Genomic DNA, 15,810 nt, shown 5'->3' with positions numbered 1-15,810 from the left:
CCAACCTGAAGGTAGTTATGATGATGGTAATATGACTTACCTTATGGCAAAATAAGAATTAAATAATATAATTGATGTACTATGCTTAGCACAGGGCCTGGTACATTTTAAGTACTGAAATGGTAGCTATTTCCATCACTCTTATTATTTACAGTCTAAGAATGCATTTGCAACCCACACACTTATGGTCAATTAATCTATGACAAAGAAGGCAAGAATATACAGTGGAGAGAACACAATCTCTTCAATAAGTGGTGTTGGGAAAACTGGACGGCTACACGTAAAAGAATGAGATTAGAACATTTCCTCACACCATATTCAAAAATAAACTCAAGGGCTTCCCTGTTGGCACAGTAGTTAATAATCCACCTGCCAATGCAGGGGACACGGGTTCGAGCTGGTCCGGGAAGATCCCACATGCTGTGGAGCAACTAAGCCCGTGCGCCACAACTACTGAGCCTGCGCTCTAGAGCCCGCGAGCCACAACTACTGAGCCTGCGTGCCTAGAGCCCGTGCTCCCCAACAAGAGAAGCCACCGCAATGAGAAGCCCACGCACCACAACGAAGAGTAGCCCCCGCTCACCACAACTAAAGAAAGCCTGTGTGCAGCAACGAAGACCCAACGCAGCCAAAAATAAAATAAAATAAATAAACTTTTTTAAAAAACTCAAAATGGGGGCCTTCCCTGGTGGCGCAGCGGTTGGGGGTCCGCCTGCCGATGCAGGGGACACGGGTTCGTGCCCCGGTCCGGGAGGATCCCGCATGCCGCGGAGCGGCTGGGCCTCTGAGCCATGGCTGCCGAGCCTGCGCGTCCGCAGCCTGTGCTCAGCAGCGGGAGAGGCCACAGCAGTGAGAGGCCCACGTACCGCGAAAAAAAAAAAAAATGGATTAAAGACCTAGAAGAGAACATAGGCAGAACACTCTTTGACATAAATCGTAGCAATATTTTTTTAGATCTGTCTCCTAAGGCAAAAGAAATAAAAGTAAAAATAAACAAAAGTAAAAATAAACAAATTGGACTTAACTAAACTTAAAAGCTTTTGCACAGCAAAGGAAACAATCAACAAAAGGAAAAGACAATCTGCTGAATGGGAGAAAATACTATTTGCAGATGATATGATCAATAAGGTGTTAATATCCAAAATATATAAACAGCTCATACAACTTAATATCAAAAAAAACCCCAATTTTAAAACAGCCCAGATAGACAGTTTTCCAATGAAGACATACAAGTGGCTAACAGGCCCATGAGAAGATGCCCGACATCACTAGTTATTAGAGAAATGCAAATCAAAAGCACAATGAGATATCACCTCACACCTGTCAGAATGGTTATTATCAAAACATCTACAAATAACAAATGTTGGCAAGGATGTGAAGAAAAGGGAACCCTTGTACACTGTTGGTGGTAATGTAAATTGGTGCAGCCAGTATGAAAGTTCCTCAAAAAACTAAAATTAGAACTATCATACGATCCAGCAATTCCACTCCTGGGTATATAGCCGAAGAAAACAAAAATGCTAATTTGAAAATATACATGATGCATCCCAATATTCACAGCAGCATTATTTACAATAGCCAACATATGTAAGCAACCTAAGTGTCCACCAGCAGGTGAATGGATAAACAGGATGTGATTGATACACACATTCACACACACACACACACACACACACACACACACACACACAATGGCATCCAACTCAGCCATGAAAAAGAATGAAATTCTGCCATTTGCAACAACTTGGATGGACATGGAGAGTATTATGCTTAGTGAAATAACTCAGACAGAGAAAAACAAATACTGTATGTTATCATTATATGTGGAATCTGAAAAATAAAACAAACAGATGTATATAACGAAACAGACTCACAGATAGAAAACAAACTAGTGGATACTAGTGGGGAGAGGGAAGGAGGACAAGATAGGGGTATGGGATTAAGAGATATAAACTATTATGTATCAAATAGACAAGCAACAAAAATATATTGTACGGCACCAGGAAATATAGGCTTTATCTTGTAATAACTTTAAATGGAGTATAATCTATAAAAATATTGAATCGCTATGCTGTATATCTAAAATTAATATAATATTATAAATCAACTATACTTCAATTTTTTAATGCATTTGTAAATATGATTATTAATATTATAGATAACAACTAACATTAATATTAAAATAACTACTAAGTTATTTATAGTCAATTTGCCGCAAACCAAAACCCATAAGCCTTTTATTTTCACTTGGACTACTATTAAATCAGGTCTCTCACATACTATATCTATACTACTGGGGGTTTTTTTGTTTTGTTTTAATATTTATTTACTTATTTATTTGGTTGCACAAGGTCTTGGTTGCGGCAGGCAGGGTCCTTAGTTATGGCATGTGAACTCTTAGTTGCAGCATGCATGTGGGATCTAGTTCCCTGACCAGGGAGCAAACCCGGGCCCCCTGCGTTGGGAGCACAGAGTCTTAACCAGTGCGCCACCACGGAAGTCCCTATACTATTGTTTTTAACCAAAGTACATTTTGCATTTATACCCACTCAATTTCATATTTTTTGTTTTGAAAATGAATTAATATACAGAAAAGTATACATGTAATAATGTTAATGATTAAAGTAAATACAAATAACATGTATTCCAGTTATTTCCATATAAAACATTTATGTATACATTAATATTTACAAAGCATGAAAGTAATTTTGGGACATGCAAATAATTTGATATTCACCAGGTTCCTTTTCCCATAAAGTTGATTCAATAAATAATAAATTTTAAAATTTCATTATCATTGACATTTGTTTTCTGTAGTCTTTTTTGAAAGCCAGATTTTGTAAACTTCAGACTGGTGAGTTTGTCTGCAAAGTAGAAAATTCTGGAAGGGACTATTAAATATAAATCTTGATTCTGTCATCCAGTATATTAGTAGTTGCACCTGAATCTGTGTTATATGCAGATTTCATACACAGGCTATCTATGACCCAATTCAATAAGTTAATAAAAATATTGAAGAAAGACAGAGTTGAAAACAGAATCCTTAAGTGACCTCTTTCTGAGCTGGTATAGTACACTAATAGCACTCTAGGTACTGATATTTCCAGAGGTTCCTGTTGAGAGATGGTGTGCTTCTGTCATATGCTGGTCATATGGATACCTTACATTTTATAATCAATCTGGTTAGTCATTTTGCTTTACTCTCTAGGAAGACCAAGCCCAAATTTGCAATGCAAGTCCAAAAATTGACATGCATTCATTTCACCTGACTTTATCCTGACTTCACCTGACTATGCTATTCAATCTTCCCTTAGCCCTGACATTTTTTTTTTCTTTTATCCTTTTTGGAATGTAGGGTTTTCTGTACATACAAACATACTGTAGTAATGCTGACTCCCTTTCAGAAATGAAGAACAATTTCCCCAGCTGTTGGTCTCTTTGGGAATTGCCTCCACCAAAGAGAGGCACCTAGGCCAAAGACATGCCCCCTCACCTACCCAGGGGAGGAGATTAGATATGTACAGGGATTAGACATATATCTAATGTTTAATCCCTGTAAATTGTTCATGGGTCACCTTGAAAGAAGTGTCAGGGGAACAGCGGAGTAAGCAATAAAACCTGTATGGAGTAGGCTGAGGAGAGAATGTAAATCGAAGAAATATAGACTATGGCTACAGGCACTTCAAGAGAGATTTTGCTGAGAAGGGCAGCAGAAAAAAGAAGTGGCAGCTGGAAGGGTGCTGGATGAAGGTAGAGCAGGTATTTTGTTTACATGGAAATGATGTTTGCTAATGACAATGACCCAGTATAAAGGAAAAAATTAATGCTGTATGAAACAAGAGGGGTTATTTGCGGTACCAAGTTCTTGAGGAGAGAGGAGATGGGATCCAGAGCCCAAGTTGAGGGTCAAAAGGGAGCAGAGACAACCATCCACCATGACAAGAGGGAAGTATATGGTACAGTTGGTACATTTGCTGGTGGGAAGATAAAAATTTGGTCTGCCTTCTGTTCTCTGGAGCGTGAGGTAAAGCCATTAGCTAAAAGCACAGAGGAAAAAAGGAAGTTTAGGAGATTGAAGAGTGGGGAGAAGCAGAGACAGAAACTGAACATACTAGGGAAGTGTATCAGGCCTGGTGAGCAGTATCAAGTGCCTACTAGATATTTTGGACATAAATTTAAAGAGAGACCAGTCAAGCTGGTATGAATTTTACTCCAGCTGTTTGACTGCAGGAAAAGTGTAAGTGGTTAGCTGGGTGGGACCACAGTTGGGATTTTCCTAATAAGTGGATGGAGAAAGCAGCAGGGATGCTAAAGAGGTGTTCAAGGGAGTGGCATTTTACTAATTCTCTCTGTGTCATTCCAGAGTTTCTTTTTGCTAATATAAGCAATTATAAACACATATTCATATTATCTTACTTTTTTTTTTACACTACATTTTTTTTTTCACTTGAAACATGTCTTGGAGATCCTTCGCAAATGCACTGTTTCCTCATTCTTTTTTACAGCTACATAATATTCTATCGTACGCTTATAATGTTGTTTGTTTAGCCAGTTTTAACTTATAGATACCTGGATTGCTTCCAGTCTTTTGCTAATATAAATAAGGTAATGAGGGCCTTCCCTGGTGGTCCAGTGGCTAAGATTCTGTGTTTCAACTGCAGGGGGCAGAGGTTCAATCCCTGGTCGGGAACTAAGATCCCTGCGTGCTGCGGCCAAAAAATAAATAAATAAATAAATAAAATAAGGTAATGAATAAACACATACATATATCATTTCACACGGATGCAAGGTTATTTGTCCGATAAATCTCCAGAAGTGTGAATGCTGGGTCCAAGGATATATGCGGTTATTTTTTTTTTTAATATGTTTTTTCAGGTCATTGTCATTAATCAGCGTTTATTTTATTTTATTTTATTTTTTAAGAAGATGTTGGGGGTAGGAGTTTATTAAGTTATTTTTTATTTACTTTTGCTGTGTTGGGGCTTCGTTTCTGTGCGAGGGCTTTCTCTAGTTGCGGCAAGGGGCGGGGAGGCCACTCTCCATCGTGGTGCGCGGGCCTCTCACTGTCACGGCCTCTCTTGTTGCGGAGCACAGGCTCCAGACGTGCAGGCTCAGTAGTTGGGGCTCAGGGGCCTAGTTGCTCCGCGGCATGTGGGATCCTCCCAGACCAGGGCTCGAAACCGTGTCCCGTGCATTAGCAGGCAGACTCAACCACTGCGCCACCAGGGAAGCCCGCGGTTATTATTGTAAGGCCAACTGGCCCGAGGCAGTGGAACACAGTCAGATTCACAGGTTGCATCAGACCGAAATTCTCTGGACCACCCAGTTCCAGAAACTGCCCTGGAGACATTCCGGACCACCCAGTTCCAGGAACTGACCTGGGGACTTTGAACCCAGCCCAGCCTTCCCGCCTTTCGAGGGGCGGGACTAACGGTCCCCCAGGATACCCGAAAAGACCACCAAATAAGGAATACCCTGCGCCCTCCCAGATTCACCACACCCCTTTCCCTTCTTCCCCTATAAAATCTTGCCCAACCCTCGCCTGGGTGCGACTTCTCTGGCCCCCTTTTTCTCGGACCAGTGAACCTCGCCCGGGAGCGCTCCCTAATAAAGCTCACTTGAAGCCTTCCTCTGTTTCGTGGTGCCGTTTGTTAAGATCCGACCTTACATTTGGTGCCGAAACCCGGGAGGGGTACCAAGCCCCGCGGGTTACCGCGCGGGCCGCTCCTTCCCTCCCCCAGGAGACAACCAGGGAACCTCTACTCATCCACCCGATCCGGCAGAAAACGGGGTAAGTCCCCCTCCCTTGTTCCCTCCGACCCTCAGAGTCCCTGCCCACCGGACTCCCTGTCCTTAATCGCGGCCGCGTCAGGGATTCCTCCGTCCTCTCCCCGGGCCTCCGGCAACTGTGGAGACGTCCCGATTGCCTGACCGCTCTCCGATGCGCCGGGCCTCGGGTGATTGTGGAGACGTCCCAATCGCCTGACCGCCTTCCGACCTGCCGTGAATTGGAGACTGAGACCAGGGACGCCTCTCTTCCTCTCCATTCACTCAGGGACAGACTGGGGGTCATGGGAACCTCACAATCGAAACCAGATTCTAAGACGCCCCTGGGGTGTCTCCTAGCCAATTTTACAGCCCTCGGCTTCACCCAAGATCTCCGTTGCCGATTCTGCTGTCCCACTCGACCCACCCTTCAATTCTACTTCCTACACCTCCCAAAACCCACCTTTTTCCCCGTTAAAATTCCCCATATTCCTTGATTCAAAAAATCTCACCATCTGTTATGGCAGCCGCCCAGATCTAGCTGATACTGGGTTTCTTTGCAACTCATCCCTCACGGTAAGCACATCAATTGAAGCATCACCAGGCACGTTTTTGTGGTGCAATGGTTCCCTCAAAAAAGAGATCAATTCTTCCTCCCCCTTCCCATGTATCCCCGTTACTCTCGTCCCACAACTCATACTGTATAGCCAAGCCGACTTTTCCTCGCTAATCACGCCGCCCTTTACCCGACGAAAAAGAGCTATCTTTCTTCCTCTGGTCGCAGGCATCTCTCTCACCTCCTCCCTGGTCGCTGCAGGCCTCGGGGGCGGGGTGGGGAGCTCTTAACACATAGTGTTTCAACATCCCTTCGACTTAGAACATAAACTCCAGCTAGCCATTGAAGCCTCCGCCGGCTCCATCTCTCTCCAGCGCCAGATCACCTCAGTAGCCCGAGTTGCCCTCCAAAATCGACGAGCCCTGGATCTCCTGACGGCCGACAAAGGAGGTACCTGCCTCTTCCTACAGGAGGAATGCTGCTGTTACATCAATGAAACAGGACTCGTCGAAGACAACGTAAAAGCCCTCCATCACTTAAGAGAAGAACTCCAACGCAAACACCAACAGTCCGCCTCCCCAATTCCCGATTGGTGTTGATCCACCCTCTATACCTGGCTAACACCAATCTTAGGCCCCTTAATTCTCATCTGTATCTTGCTCACGTTTGCTTCCTGTTTTCTTAGGTTCCTTCACAGGCGCATGGAGGAAGTCTCTCGGGTGGCCACAAACCAAATGCTCCTCGATCCTTACACCTTGCTTCCTACAGAACCCCCCACTGGTCTCCCCTAAGCCTCGGACCTCTCTGGTCGCCCAACTCCCCTTTCGATGCCCCCATTCAGCATGAAGTAGCCAGAGATCAGAACGCCGCCCCATTACACCAAAGATGTCGGGATGTAAGGCCAACTGGCCCGAGGCAGGGGAACACAATCAGATTCACAGGTTGCATCAGACCGAAATTCTCTGGACCACCCAGTTCCAGAAACTGCCCTGGAGACATTCCGGACCACCCAGTTCCAGGAATTGACCTGGGGACTTTGAACCCAGCCCAGCCTTCCCGCCTTTCGAGGGGCGGGACTAACGGTCCCCCAGGATACCCAAAAGACCACCAAATAAGGAATACCCTGCGCCCTCCCAGATTCACCACACCCCTTTCCCTTCTTTCCCTATAAAATCTTGCCCAACCCTCTCCCGGGTGCGACTTCTCTGGCCCCCTTTCTCTCGGACCAGTGAACCTCACCCGGGAGCGCTCCCTAATAAAGCTCACATGAAGCTTTCCTCTGTTTCGCGGTGCCGTTTGTTAAGATCCAACCTTACAATTATTTTTATTGATATTGACAAATTGCCCTCCATAGAGGTTGTACCAATTTATATTTACATAATCTATTAGCATATCTATTTTCCCACAGTCTTGCTAAAAGTGTTTTATCAAACATCTGAATTTTTGCTAAAATGATAAATGCAAATTGAAACTTCAGTTTAGTTTTAATTTGTATCTCTTATGAGTAAGCTGAGCATCCCTGTAGGTTTAAGAATCATGTGTATTCTGTGAACTGTCTCTTCATTTGTTTTGCTCACTTTCTTACTGGGATAGTTGTCTTTTTCTTATCCATTTGTAAGGGCTCTTTATATATTCCAGGAATTAGCCCTTTGCGTATGCTATGAGTTGAATTTTTCCCCTAGTTTGCTGTTTGTTTTTGGCCCCGCAGCATGTGGGATCTTAGTTCCCCGATCAGGGATTGAACCCGTGCCCCCTGCATGGAATCTTAACCATTGGACCACCAGGGAAGTCCCCTGTTTGTCTTTTGACTTGACTTGTGTGATGTTTGTCTTTACCACACAGAGGCTTGCTTGTTTTGTATTTTTTCAGTCTTCTTTCATGGCTTCTAAATTTTGACTTAAAGTTAGAGATATCTGCCCCACTTTTAGATAATAAAATAATTCTTCTTGATAGTTTCCATTTTTACTTTAAATCTTTGAAAGTTATCTTGGTATACAGTGTGGGGTTTGGAACTCATCTATCTAATTGCTAACTATTATATATTTTAATAGCTGGTAGGGCTTGCTCCCCCTTACTGATGTTCTTTTTCTAGATTTTTCTGGTTATTCTTAATTTCAACTAAACTGATATATTTATGGAACTGAGTCTTCCTATCCAAGAACCTTTTAAGTCTTTTCTTATGTGCAAGTCTTCTTTTAAGGTCTTTTCATCATGTTTTAACATTTTCTTCATATTGGTTTTGAATTTTCTTGATAAGTTTAGTCCCAGTTATGCAAAGGAACGATGATAATGATGAGCCATGCATGGAATCAACTAGATTAGGAGGAAAATAATAGTGAAATTTGGGTAAGGTAAATTAATTGGAGGACTTGATAGGTTGAGGAATATGATTAGGATGGGGAAAACTAGTGGAATAAATGAGCTGGAAGGGCTTCCCACTGGGAAATACTATCAAGTCTAGGTTCTGAAGACTCTCAACTCTGTTGACGCATATTCTCCTTAGAGTCTCGCTATGAGCTTAACTGATATTTTCTTTTAATTAAAAAAATCTGCTTTTCTTGTGTCTAATTGTGCTTAGTGTTTTCTTCTTTGGTTAATATGAATTCCAGGAGACATGGTCTATTATTACCATGTAAACACTAACCTAAATGAAGCTGGTGTAGTTGTAATAACAGCAAACAAAATAGACTTTAAGGTAGGAAGCATCACCAGAAATAAAGAAGGACATAGTGAGAAAAGGATCCATTCCGGAGGAAGCACAGCAATCCTAAATCTGTAACATATAATAACATAGTCTCCAAATATACAAGTTAAAATGCCAGAAAAAAAAGGCAGAAAAGACAAGTTCAAATCATGATGAAAGATTTAAACATACCTCTATAAGTAGCTAATAGAATAAGCAGATAAAAAAAGTCAGTAGAGCTATAGATTTGAACAAAATAATAAACTGGCCCAAACTGACATATATAGAACACTACACCCCAAAACTACAGAATATACCCTCTTTTCAAGTGTTCATGGAACATATACAAAAACTGACCATACACTTGGCTATAAAGCAAGTCTCAACGTGGTTTAAATGATTCAAATCACAGTGTATGTTTTCTGACCACAGCAGTGGTTAAATGAGTGTGTAAAAAATCAAGCTGAACACTTATATTGTCTGACTGTTCTATTAAATATATTTTCTTTAAAAAACAAACAAAACAAAACAGTTTTGGGGACTTCCCTGGTGGTCCAGTGGTTAAGAATCCACCTTCCAACGCAGGCGACACGGGTTGGATCCCTGGTAGGGGAACTAAGTTCCCACATGCCACAGGGCAACTAAGCCTGCATGCCGCAACTACTGAACCTGCGCTCTCTGGGGCCCGTGCACCACAACTAGAGAGAAGCCCGTGCACTGCAACAAAGAGCCAGCATGCCACCATGAAAGAGCCCGCATGCTGCAACTAAGACCTGACGCGGCCAAATAAATAAATAAAACAACCCCCTTGTAAATTAACATAAATAATATTTTTAAAAAACCACTTTTCCACTGCCAGTCATAAGTTCCCTTCCATCAAGTTTCAATGATATCTATGCTATTTTATTTATCTTCTTGTGTTTACTCATATGTACATCTCTAAATCCACACGTTTTAAATGACGGGCACTTTACATATGTTATCCCAGTAAACTTTCACAACCATCCAAAGAGATAGTCTTTTAACCCCCATTTTATAGATAAGGAAAGTGAGAAGTGGAAGAGTTAAAAAGTAACTTGCAGTGACCACTAAGTAGTGCTGAGTCAGAACTGGAACTCAGAACTCTGATTCATAGCCTTTGCTCTTTACATAATAACATGCCATGACACCATTCGTGAGTATTATTCCCAACTTTCTCCCCTTGCATTTTCCCCCCTGGGAATTATTAAACACCACAATAAAAATTCAACATCTATTGAGTACCTCCTTTATGCCAGGTTCTGGTTTCATTGTTGTCCATACAAAAATAAGATAAACAGTCCCTCCCCTTAAAGAGTTCAGTCTAAAGGGGAAGAACCACATAATTTATAATACAGTGTGTTAAGTGCTACATAGAGGTGTGTGCCTTATCCACCATTCTCCTGTTTCTTCTGTCCTTCATGGATCGGTTATACAATCTTATCTGGTTATTTTTCTCCCTTTTCCTTCAGTTTACAAGCCCTCTAGATGAAGACCGCAAGCATCCTGCCAAATACATTCTTCTAATTTTTGTGAAATTGAGTGTGGCACAAAAGAGGCTGGCAGCTTCCCAAACAGGGTAAATGCTGAGTAAGGGTCAGGGTCAGAAAGGAGTAGGGTCTACTTTGGGGCCACTAAAGAAACTAGCCTGATGGGAGCTGGCACTGAAAGATATGTTTGAAAAGGCAGGGTGTTGCCAGACCCAGACTAGAGACTGCTCGAAATGCCAGGCCAGGACGTGTGCTTGAGCCACTACGCAACAAGGACCTATTGTAAATTATCAACTCTGACTGATAAGATTAAAATGTTATTTTAAGATTGCGCAGGCAGCAATGTTTCAGAAAGACTGGCATTAGAAGATTCTGAAAGTGGGGAGGCCAGTTATGCTCAACAAACACCTACTGAGAACTCAGATCCCAGGCACTGGAGGTAAGGAAATGAAAGCCAGTTTCTTCCTTTGAGGAGTTCACAATCAACTGAGAGAGATAAACAACAAAAAACGTAATGTAGTAGATATGATGACACAGTCAACACAAACCTACGGTAGATAAAATATGGTGAAAGAGAGGAGTCTGATGTAGCATGGAAAGAGAGAAGGCAGGGGAAAGACAGAGCTGGTAAGCTCTAGCTCTTCACCCTCACCTGCTGAAATAGTTAGCTACGAGGAAAGGGAAAGAGAATGTTAAAGGGCAAGGTAATGGCTTGGCACAGCCTATCAAGATTATGAACCATATGGTCAATGAGGGAGAAAGAGGAATGTTCTCTTTAACAATGATCAAGCCGGAGGGCGTGGTCATGTCGTGGGCCAGCTCAGTTTACTTCCAGGATCCTCTCTAACCCTCATCAGCTAAACTGAAGAAAGCAAGTAGTGTAGGTTGGCAGGCCAGGAAGGAAGCTAGAAAACTAGTTTTCTAGTTACAAGATAGAAAACGGTTGCCTAGAAAGAGATTAGGGATGGAACTGACTGGAAAAGCACCCTAAAGAAATGTGGGGGGTTTTGGTGTTCTGTATCTTGCTTAGGATGATTGTTACCTGTAAGCATACGATTGTCAAAACTCAATGAACAGAACACTTAAGAACAGTGCATTTTAGGGAATTCCCTGGTGGTGCAGTGGTTGAGACTCTATGCTTCCACTACAAGGGGCACGGGTTCAATCCCTGGTCGGGGAACTAATATCCCACATGCCGTGTGACAAAAAAAAAAAACCCAAAAACCAGTGCATTTTATTGTAGGTAAATTATGCCTCAATAAAAAAAGAAATCAAATTACAAAACTTGAGGAGGGAAAAAAGAAAGTTAAGACTCAAAGAGGGAATGGACTTGAGGATATGGGGAAGGGGAAGGGGAAGCTGTGACAAAGCGAGAGAGAGGCATGGACATATATACACTACCAAACACGTAAGGTAGATAGCTAGTGGGAAGCAGCCGCATAGCACAGGGATATCAGCTCGGTGCTTTGTGACCACCTGGAGGGGTGGGATAGGGAGGGTGGGAGGGAGGGAGACGCAAGAGGGAAGAGATATGGGAACATATGTATATGTATAACTGATTCACTTTGTTAAAAAGCAGAAACTAACACAACATTGTAAAGCAATTATACTCCAATAAAGATGTCAAAAAAAAGACTCAAAGAAGGAAATTAGATCCCATGAAAAATTTCCCAACTAGTCTGAGAACCAAAGGAATTTGGGTATTTGGGGAAAGAGTAACTGATACCTTTTATTTGCCAGACCCTAGACTACACTGTTTCACATATTTCAACTTCATCTCCGATCCAACAATGTCCATCTAAGCTCAGTGTTTTAACAGTATTGTGACTATTTCAGGGAGAGTGAAATAGGTCTGTGAAAGGAGGTGGAGAGCTCAGACGAATGGAAGATTTCGTACAGTGTGCAGTGTAGACTGTGAGATAAAAGATGTATGAGGGCTGGGTTCAGTCCCCCGAAAGGCAGAAGGGGAAAAGGTGAGAGAAAGGCAAGGAATACAGGAAATGTCTGAAGGAATTTCTCCAGAAACTTGAAAAATCAGAAAATTGGGTCCATCTCTGATTCAACCTTTTCTTCCACAAAAAAAGAAATAAAACTTTTGTAAATCAAATTTAAGAAGTCAAAACTCTGCCATTAAAATATTTAGAAGGGGGGGCTTCCCTGGTGGCGCAGTGGTTGAGAGTCCGCCTGCCGATGCAGGGAACACGGGTTCGTGCCCCGGTCCGGGAAGATCCCACATGCCACGGAGCGGCTGGGCCCGTGAGCCATGGCCGCTGAGCCTGCGCGTCCGGAGCCTGTGCTCCGCAACGGGAGAGGCCACAACAGTGAGAGGCCCGCGTACCGCAAAATATATATATATATATATTTAGAAGGTCTGGAACCATATGCATTAAACCAGCGGTCCCCAACCCCCGGGCCACGGACCAACACCGATCCGTGGCCTGTTAGGAACCAGGCCACACAGCAGGAGGCGAGCGGCAGGCGAGCAAGTGAGTGAAGATCATCTGTATTTACAGCCGCTCCCCGTCACTCGCATCACCGCCTGAGCGCCGCCCCCTGTCAGCATTATGGTGAGTTGCAGAATGATTTCATTATATATCACAATGTAACAATAATAGAAACAAAGTGCACAATACATGTAATGTGCGTGAATTATCCCCAAATCATCTCACCCCCACCCCTGGTCCGTGGAAAAACTGTCTTCCACGAAACCAGTCCCTAGTGCCAAAAAGGTTGGGGACTGCTGCTTTAAACCATGAACTATGCTAGAGGGAAGTTATATACCTACTGTATAGTGTTGCACTTTATCTCAGTAAACATGTGCTTTTTCTTTTCTTTTTTCTTTTTTTACCAGTTAAATTTTGTTAAATCCACTGTGGGATCAGAGAACGGTGTTGCTAAAAACTGGGACCTCTTTCTGTTGGCACAGGAGGAACTCCTCATACCTGTGATCTGTGTTTGACACAAGTGTAGGATTTAAGAGTGGCATCCACTCCTTCACGCGACTGCCTGGGAGAGCCCTATCATTTTCTCAATCCAGTGACAAAGTCTGAGAGAAGTGAGGTTGGGGCTGGGGACCTGAAGATCTAGAGCAAGCGTGGGCAAACTTTTTCCATAAAGGACTAGATAGTAAAAATGTTAGGCTTCGAAGAACATACAGTCTCTGTTACAACTATTCTGCCATTTTAGCCAGAAGTAGCCATAGACAATATGTGAGCAAACGGTCATGGCAGCAAGACCAAGTGGGGCCATAGTTTGCCGATCTCTGGTCTAGAGCAGTGGTTCTGGCTCCTGACTGCACATCAGAATCGTTTGAGGGGCTTGTAAAACCACTAATGCCCAGCTCCCGCTGCCGAGACTCCAAATCTGATATGGGGCCCAAGACATTTTTTTTTTTTTAAACTACCAGGTGGGGACTTCCCTGGTGGTGCAGTCGTTAAGAATCCACCTGCCAATGCAGGGGACACCGGTTCGAGCCCTGGTCCGGGAAGATCCCACATGCCGCGGAGCTACTAAGCCCATGTGCCACAACTGCTGGGCTCACGCGCCTAAATCCCGTGCTCCGCAACAAGAGAAGCCACTGCAGTAAGAAACCCACGCACCACAACGAAGAGTAGCCCCCACGCGTGGCAACTACAGAAAAGCCGGCGCGCAGCAGCCAAGCCCCAATGCGGCCAATAAATAAATAAACAAACTACCAGGTGGTTCTGAATTATAGTCTCTCGGCAAACTGCTGGGCGTTTTCATTTTCGTTTTGGTTTTGGTGTGTGAGGGTGCAGGAGCAGATGAATGCTGGAAGAAGAACCTAGGGCTGAAATGAAGTCTAGATTAAGATTAGAACTGTTTTCAGTCCACCTGACAAATTAAGTGCTTCCAATACTTTAATTAACTGCTCTTTATTTGTTGCTTTTGGTGCACAGCACTATAAGAAGTTGCCTGACCCAGCAAGTCAGCCCCTTCATCACTCCCAGTGAAGGAGGCCATGGGTGGGTGGAGGGAGCATCCAATAAGCCACCTTCTACCTAACCTTCTTTCTGGAACCATTCACTATAGGCCCCTTCGTAGTTCCGAGCCCTGTGGAGAGAAAGAGGGGTGAGGGAAGGACAAGCCCAGGAGGCCGTGCCCAGGAGGCAGTCCCCAGTCACCCCCAGCTAGCAATTCACACCATCCCCATACCCTTTGTATCCAAGGCCCCGGGCCAACTGTGTGGCCTGAAAGCCCCGCCTGCCCTTCTGACAGAAGAAAATGAGGTTCTCATCTTCCAGCTTTGGTTTCTCGGTGGAGTACAAAGCCTTGAAAGCAGCGGGCTCCATCCTCAGAGCAGTTTCCAACACTGACACTGGCAGGAGGAGTCGAGAGGACAGAATGGAAAGCCGGCAGTTTGGCAATCTCAGGCTCTGAGGCTGGGCCTGGAAGGACTGGTCCTGCGGTCGAACAAATCTCCAGGGGGCCCCAAAACAACACACGGTGACCACCACCCCCCAACCGCAAGGACAAGATACAGCCTACCTGCACAGGAAGTCAGCCACACAACCTTTGAAGGGAAGCCACTTCCCTAGTTTGTGAGGAGCGGGCAAACTCAGGCATTCAGCCTTGGGGAGATCGAGCGTGTACAGAAGCTGGCCTGCCACTTCCATGTCGCCTGTTATCCCCTCAAACTTGAAGGGCCAGTTCCGCGGCCAGGATCCGCCTCCAATCAACCCTTCTTAAGGGAAGTTTGGGGAGCTACCGAATACCGGAGCCCCGTAACCAGTGCCTTCCCCACACCATCCTAAGTGAGGTCCCATGGGCTGCGACTCTCCTGGACGGCCTCTCTACTCCACCACCAGGGCTTCCCCTCTCAATCCCATACCCGGGATGTTGAGCGCCCCAGGGATGGTGCCAGCTGCCGCCTCCTCCCGAGATCTCACGTCGATGAGCCGGGCCCGGCCCGAGGCCAGGAGCGAACGGAGTTCAGGGAGCAAGACCGTGGGCTCTGAGGCAGGGGGCACGAGAGCCTTGAGGGGAGCAGGACTGCAAGGCCCGGCTGCCGCGGCACCCCCTCACCTGGCCGCGCCCCTACCCGGCGGGGGATGAGCGAGGACGCCCTCCGCCACGCCCCTTTGCGCCTCCCTCCGCGTGCACCTCCACCGGGGGTCTCCACGCGCAGCCTATACGAGATTCCAGGTCTCCCCTGCAGGTACCTCCAGCCATTGTGCGCGCCGCAAACGCGAGTTTCAGGAATGCGGCCCCGGCCAGCCCCCTGGGCGCCCGCAGCATCTCCCCCGCCCTCCCAGAGCCGGAGCCGGAGCCAAGCCGAG

General features: G+C 44.8%; 1 protein-coding gene across 2 annotated transcripts; it reads right to left on the bottom strand.

Moving 5' to 3' along the window:
• Positions 1–14,387: 14,387 nt before the first annotated feature.
• On the bottom strand, positions 14,388–15,792 carry TSTD1 (thiosulfate sulfurtransferase like domain containing 1). 2 transcript variants are annotated; one of them, XM_024757450.1, is made up of 4 exons: positions 15,694–15,792; positions 15,363–15,485; positions 14,687–14,849; positions 14,388–14,584 (listed from the first exon to the last, which is right to left on the bottom strand). In XM_024757450.1, exons 1-4 carry the CDS (start codon positions 15,767–15,769, stop codon positions 14,533–14,535), a joined length of 414 nt encoding a protein of 137 aa, XP_024613218.1. In that variant the 5' UTR covers positions 15,770–15,792; the 3' UTR covers positions 14,388–14,532. The 2 variants fall into 2 exon arrangements, with proteins under 2 accessions (XP_024613218.1, XP_024613225.1); XM_024757457.1 differs by lacking the exon at positions 15,363–15,485 and having other exon boundaries at positions 15,694–15,788.
• Between the last annotated feature and the right edge of the window lie 18 nt (positions 15,793–15,810).

Source organism: Neophocaena asiaeorientalis, unplaced genomic scaffold, assembly GCF_003031525.2.
Source record: "Neophocaena asiaeorientalis asiaeorientalis breed wild unplaced genomic scaffold, Neophocaena_asiaeorientalis_V1.1 scaffold830, whole genome shotgun sequence".
NCBI lineage: Eukaryota > Metazoa > Chordata > Mammalia > Artiodactyla > Phocoenidae > Neophocaena > Neophocaena asiaeorientalis.
The sequence above is the reverse complement of the archived record's forward strand: the minus strand, read 5'-3'. Positions and strand labels throughout refer to the sequence as shown.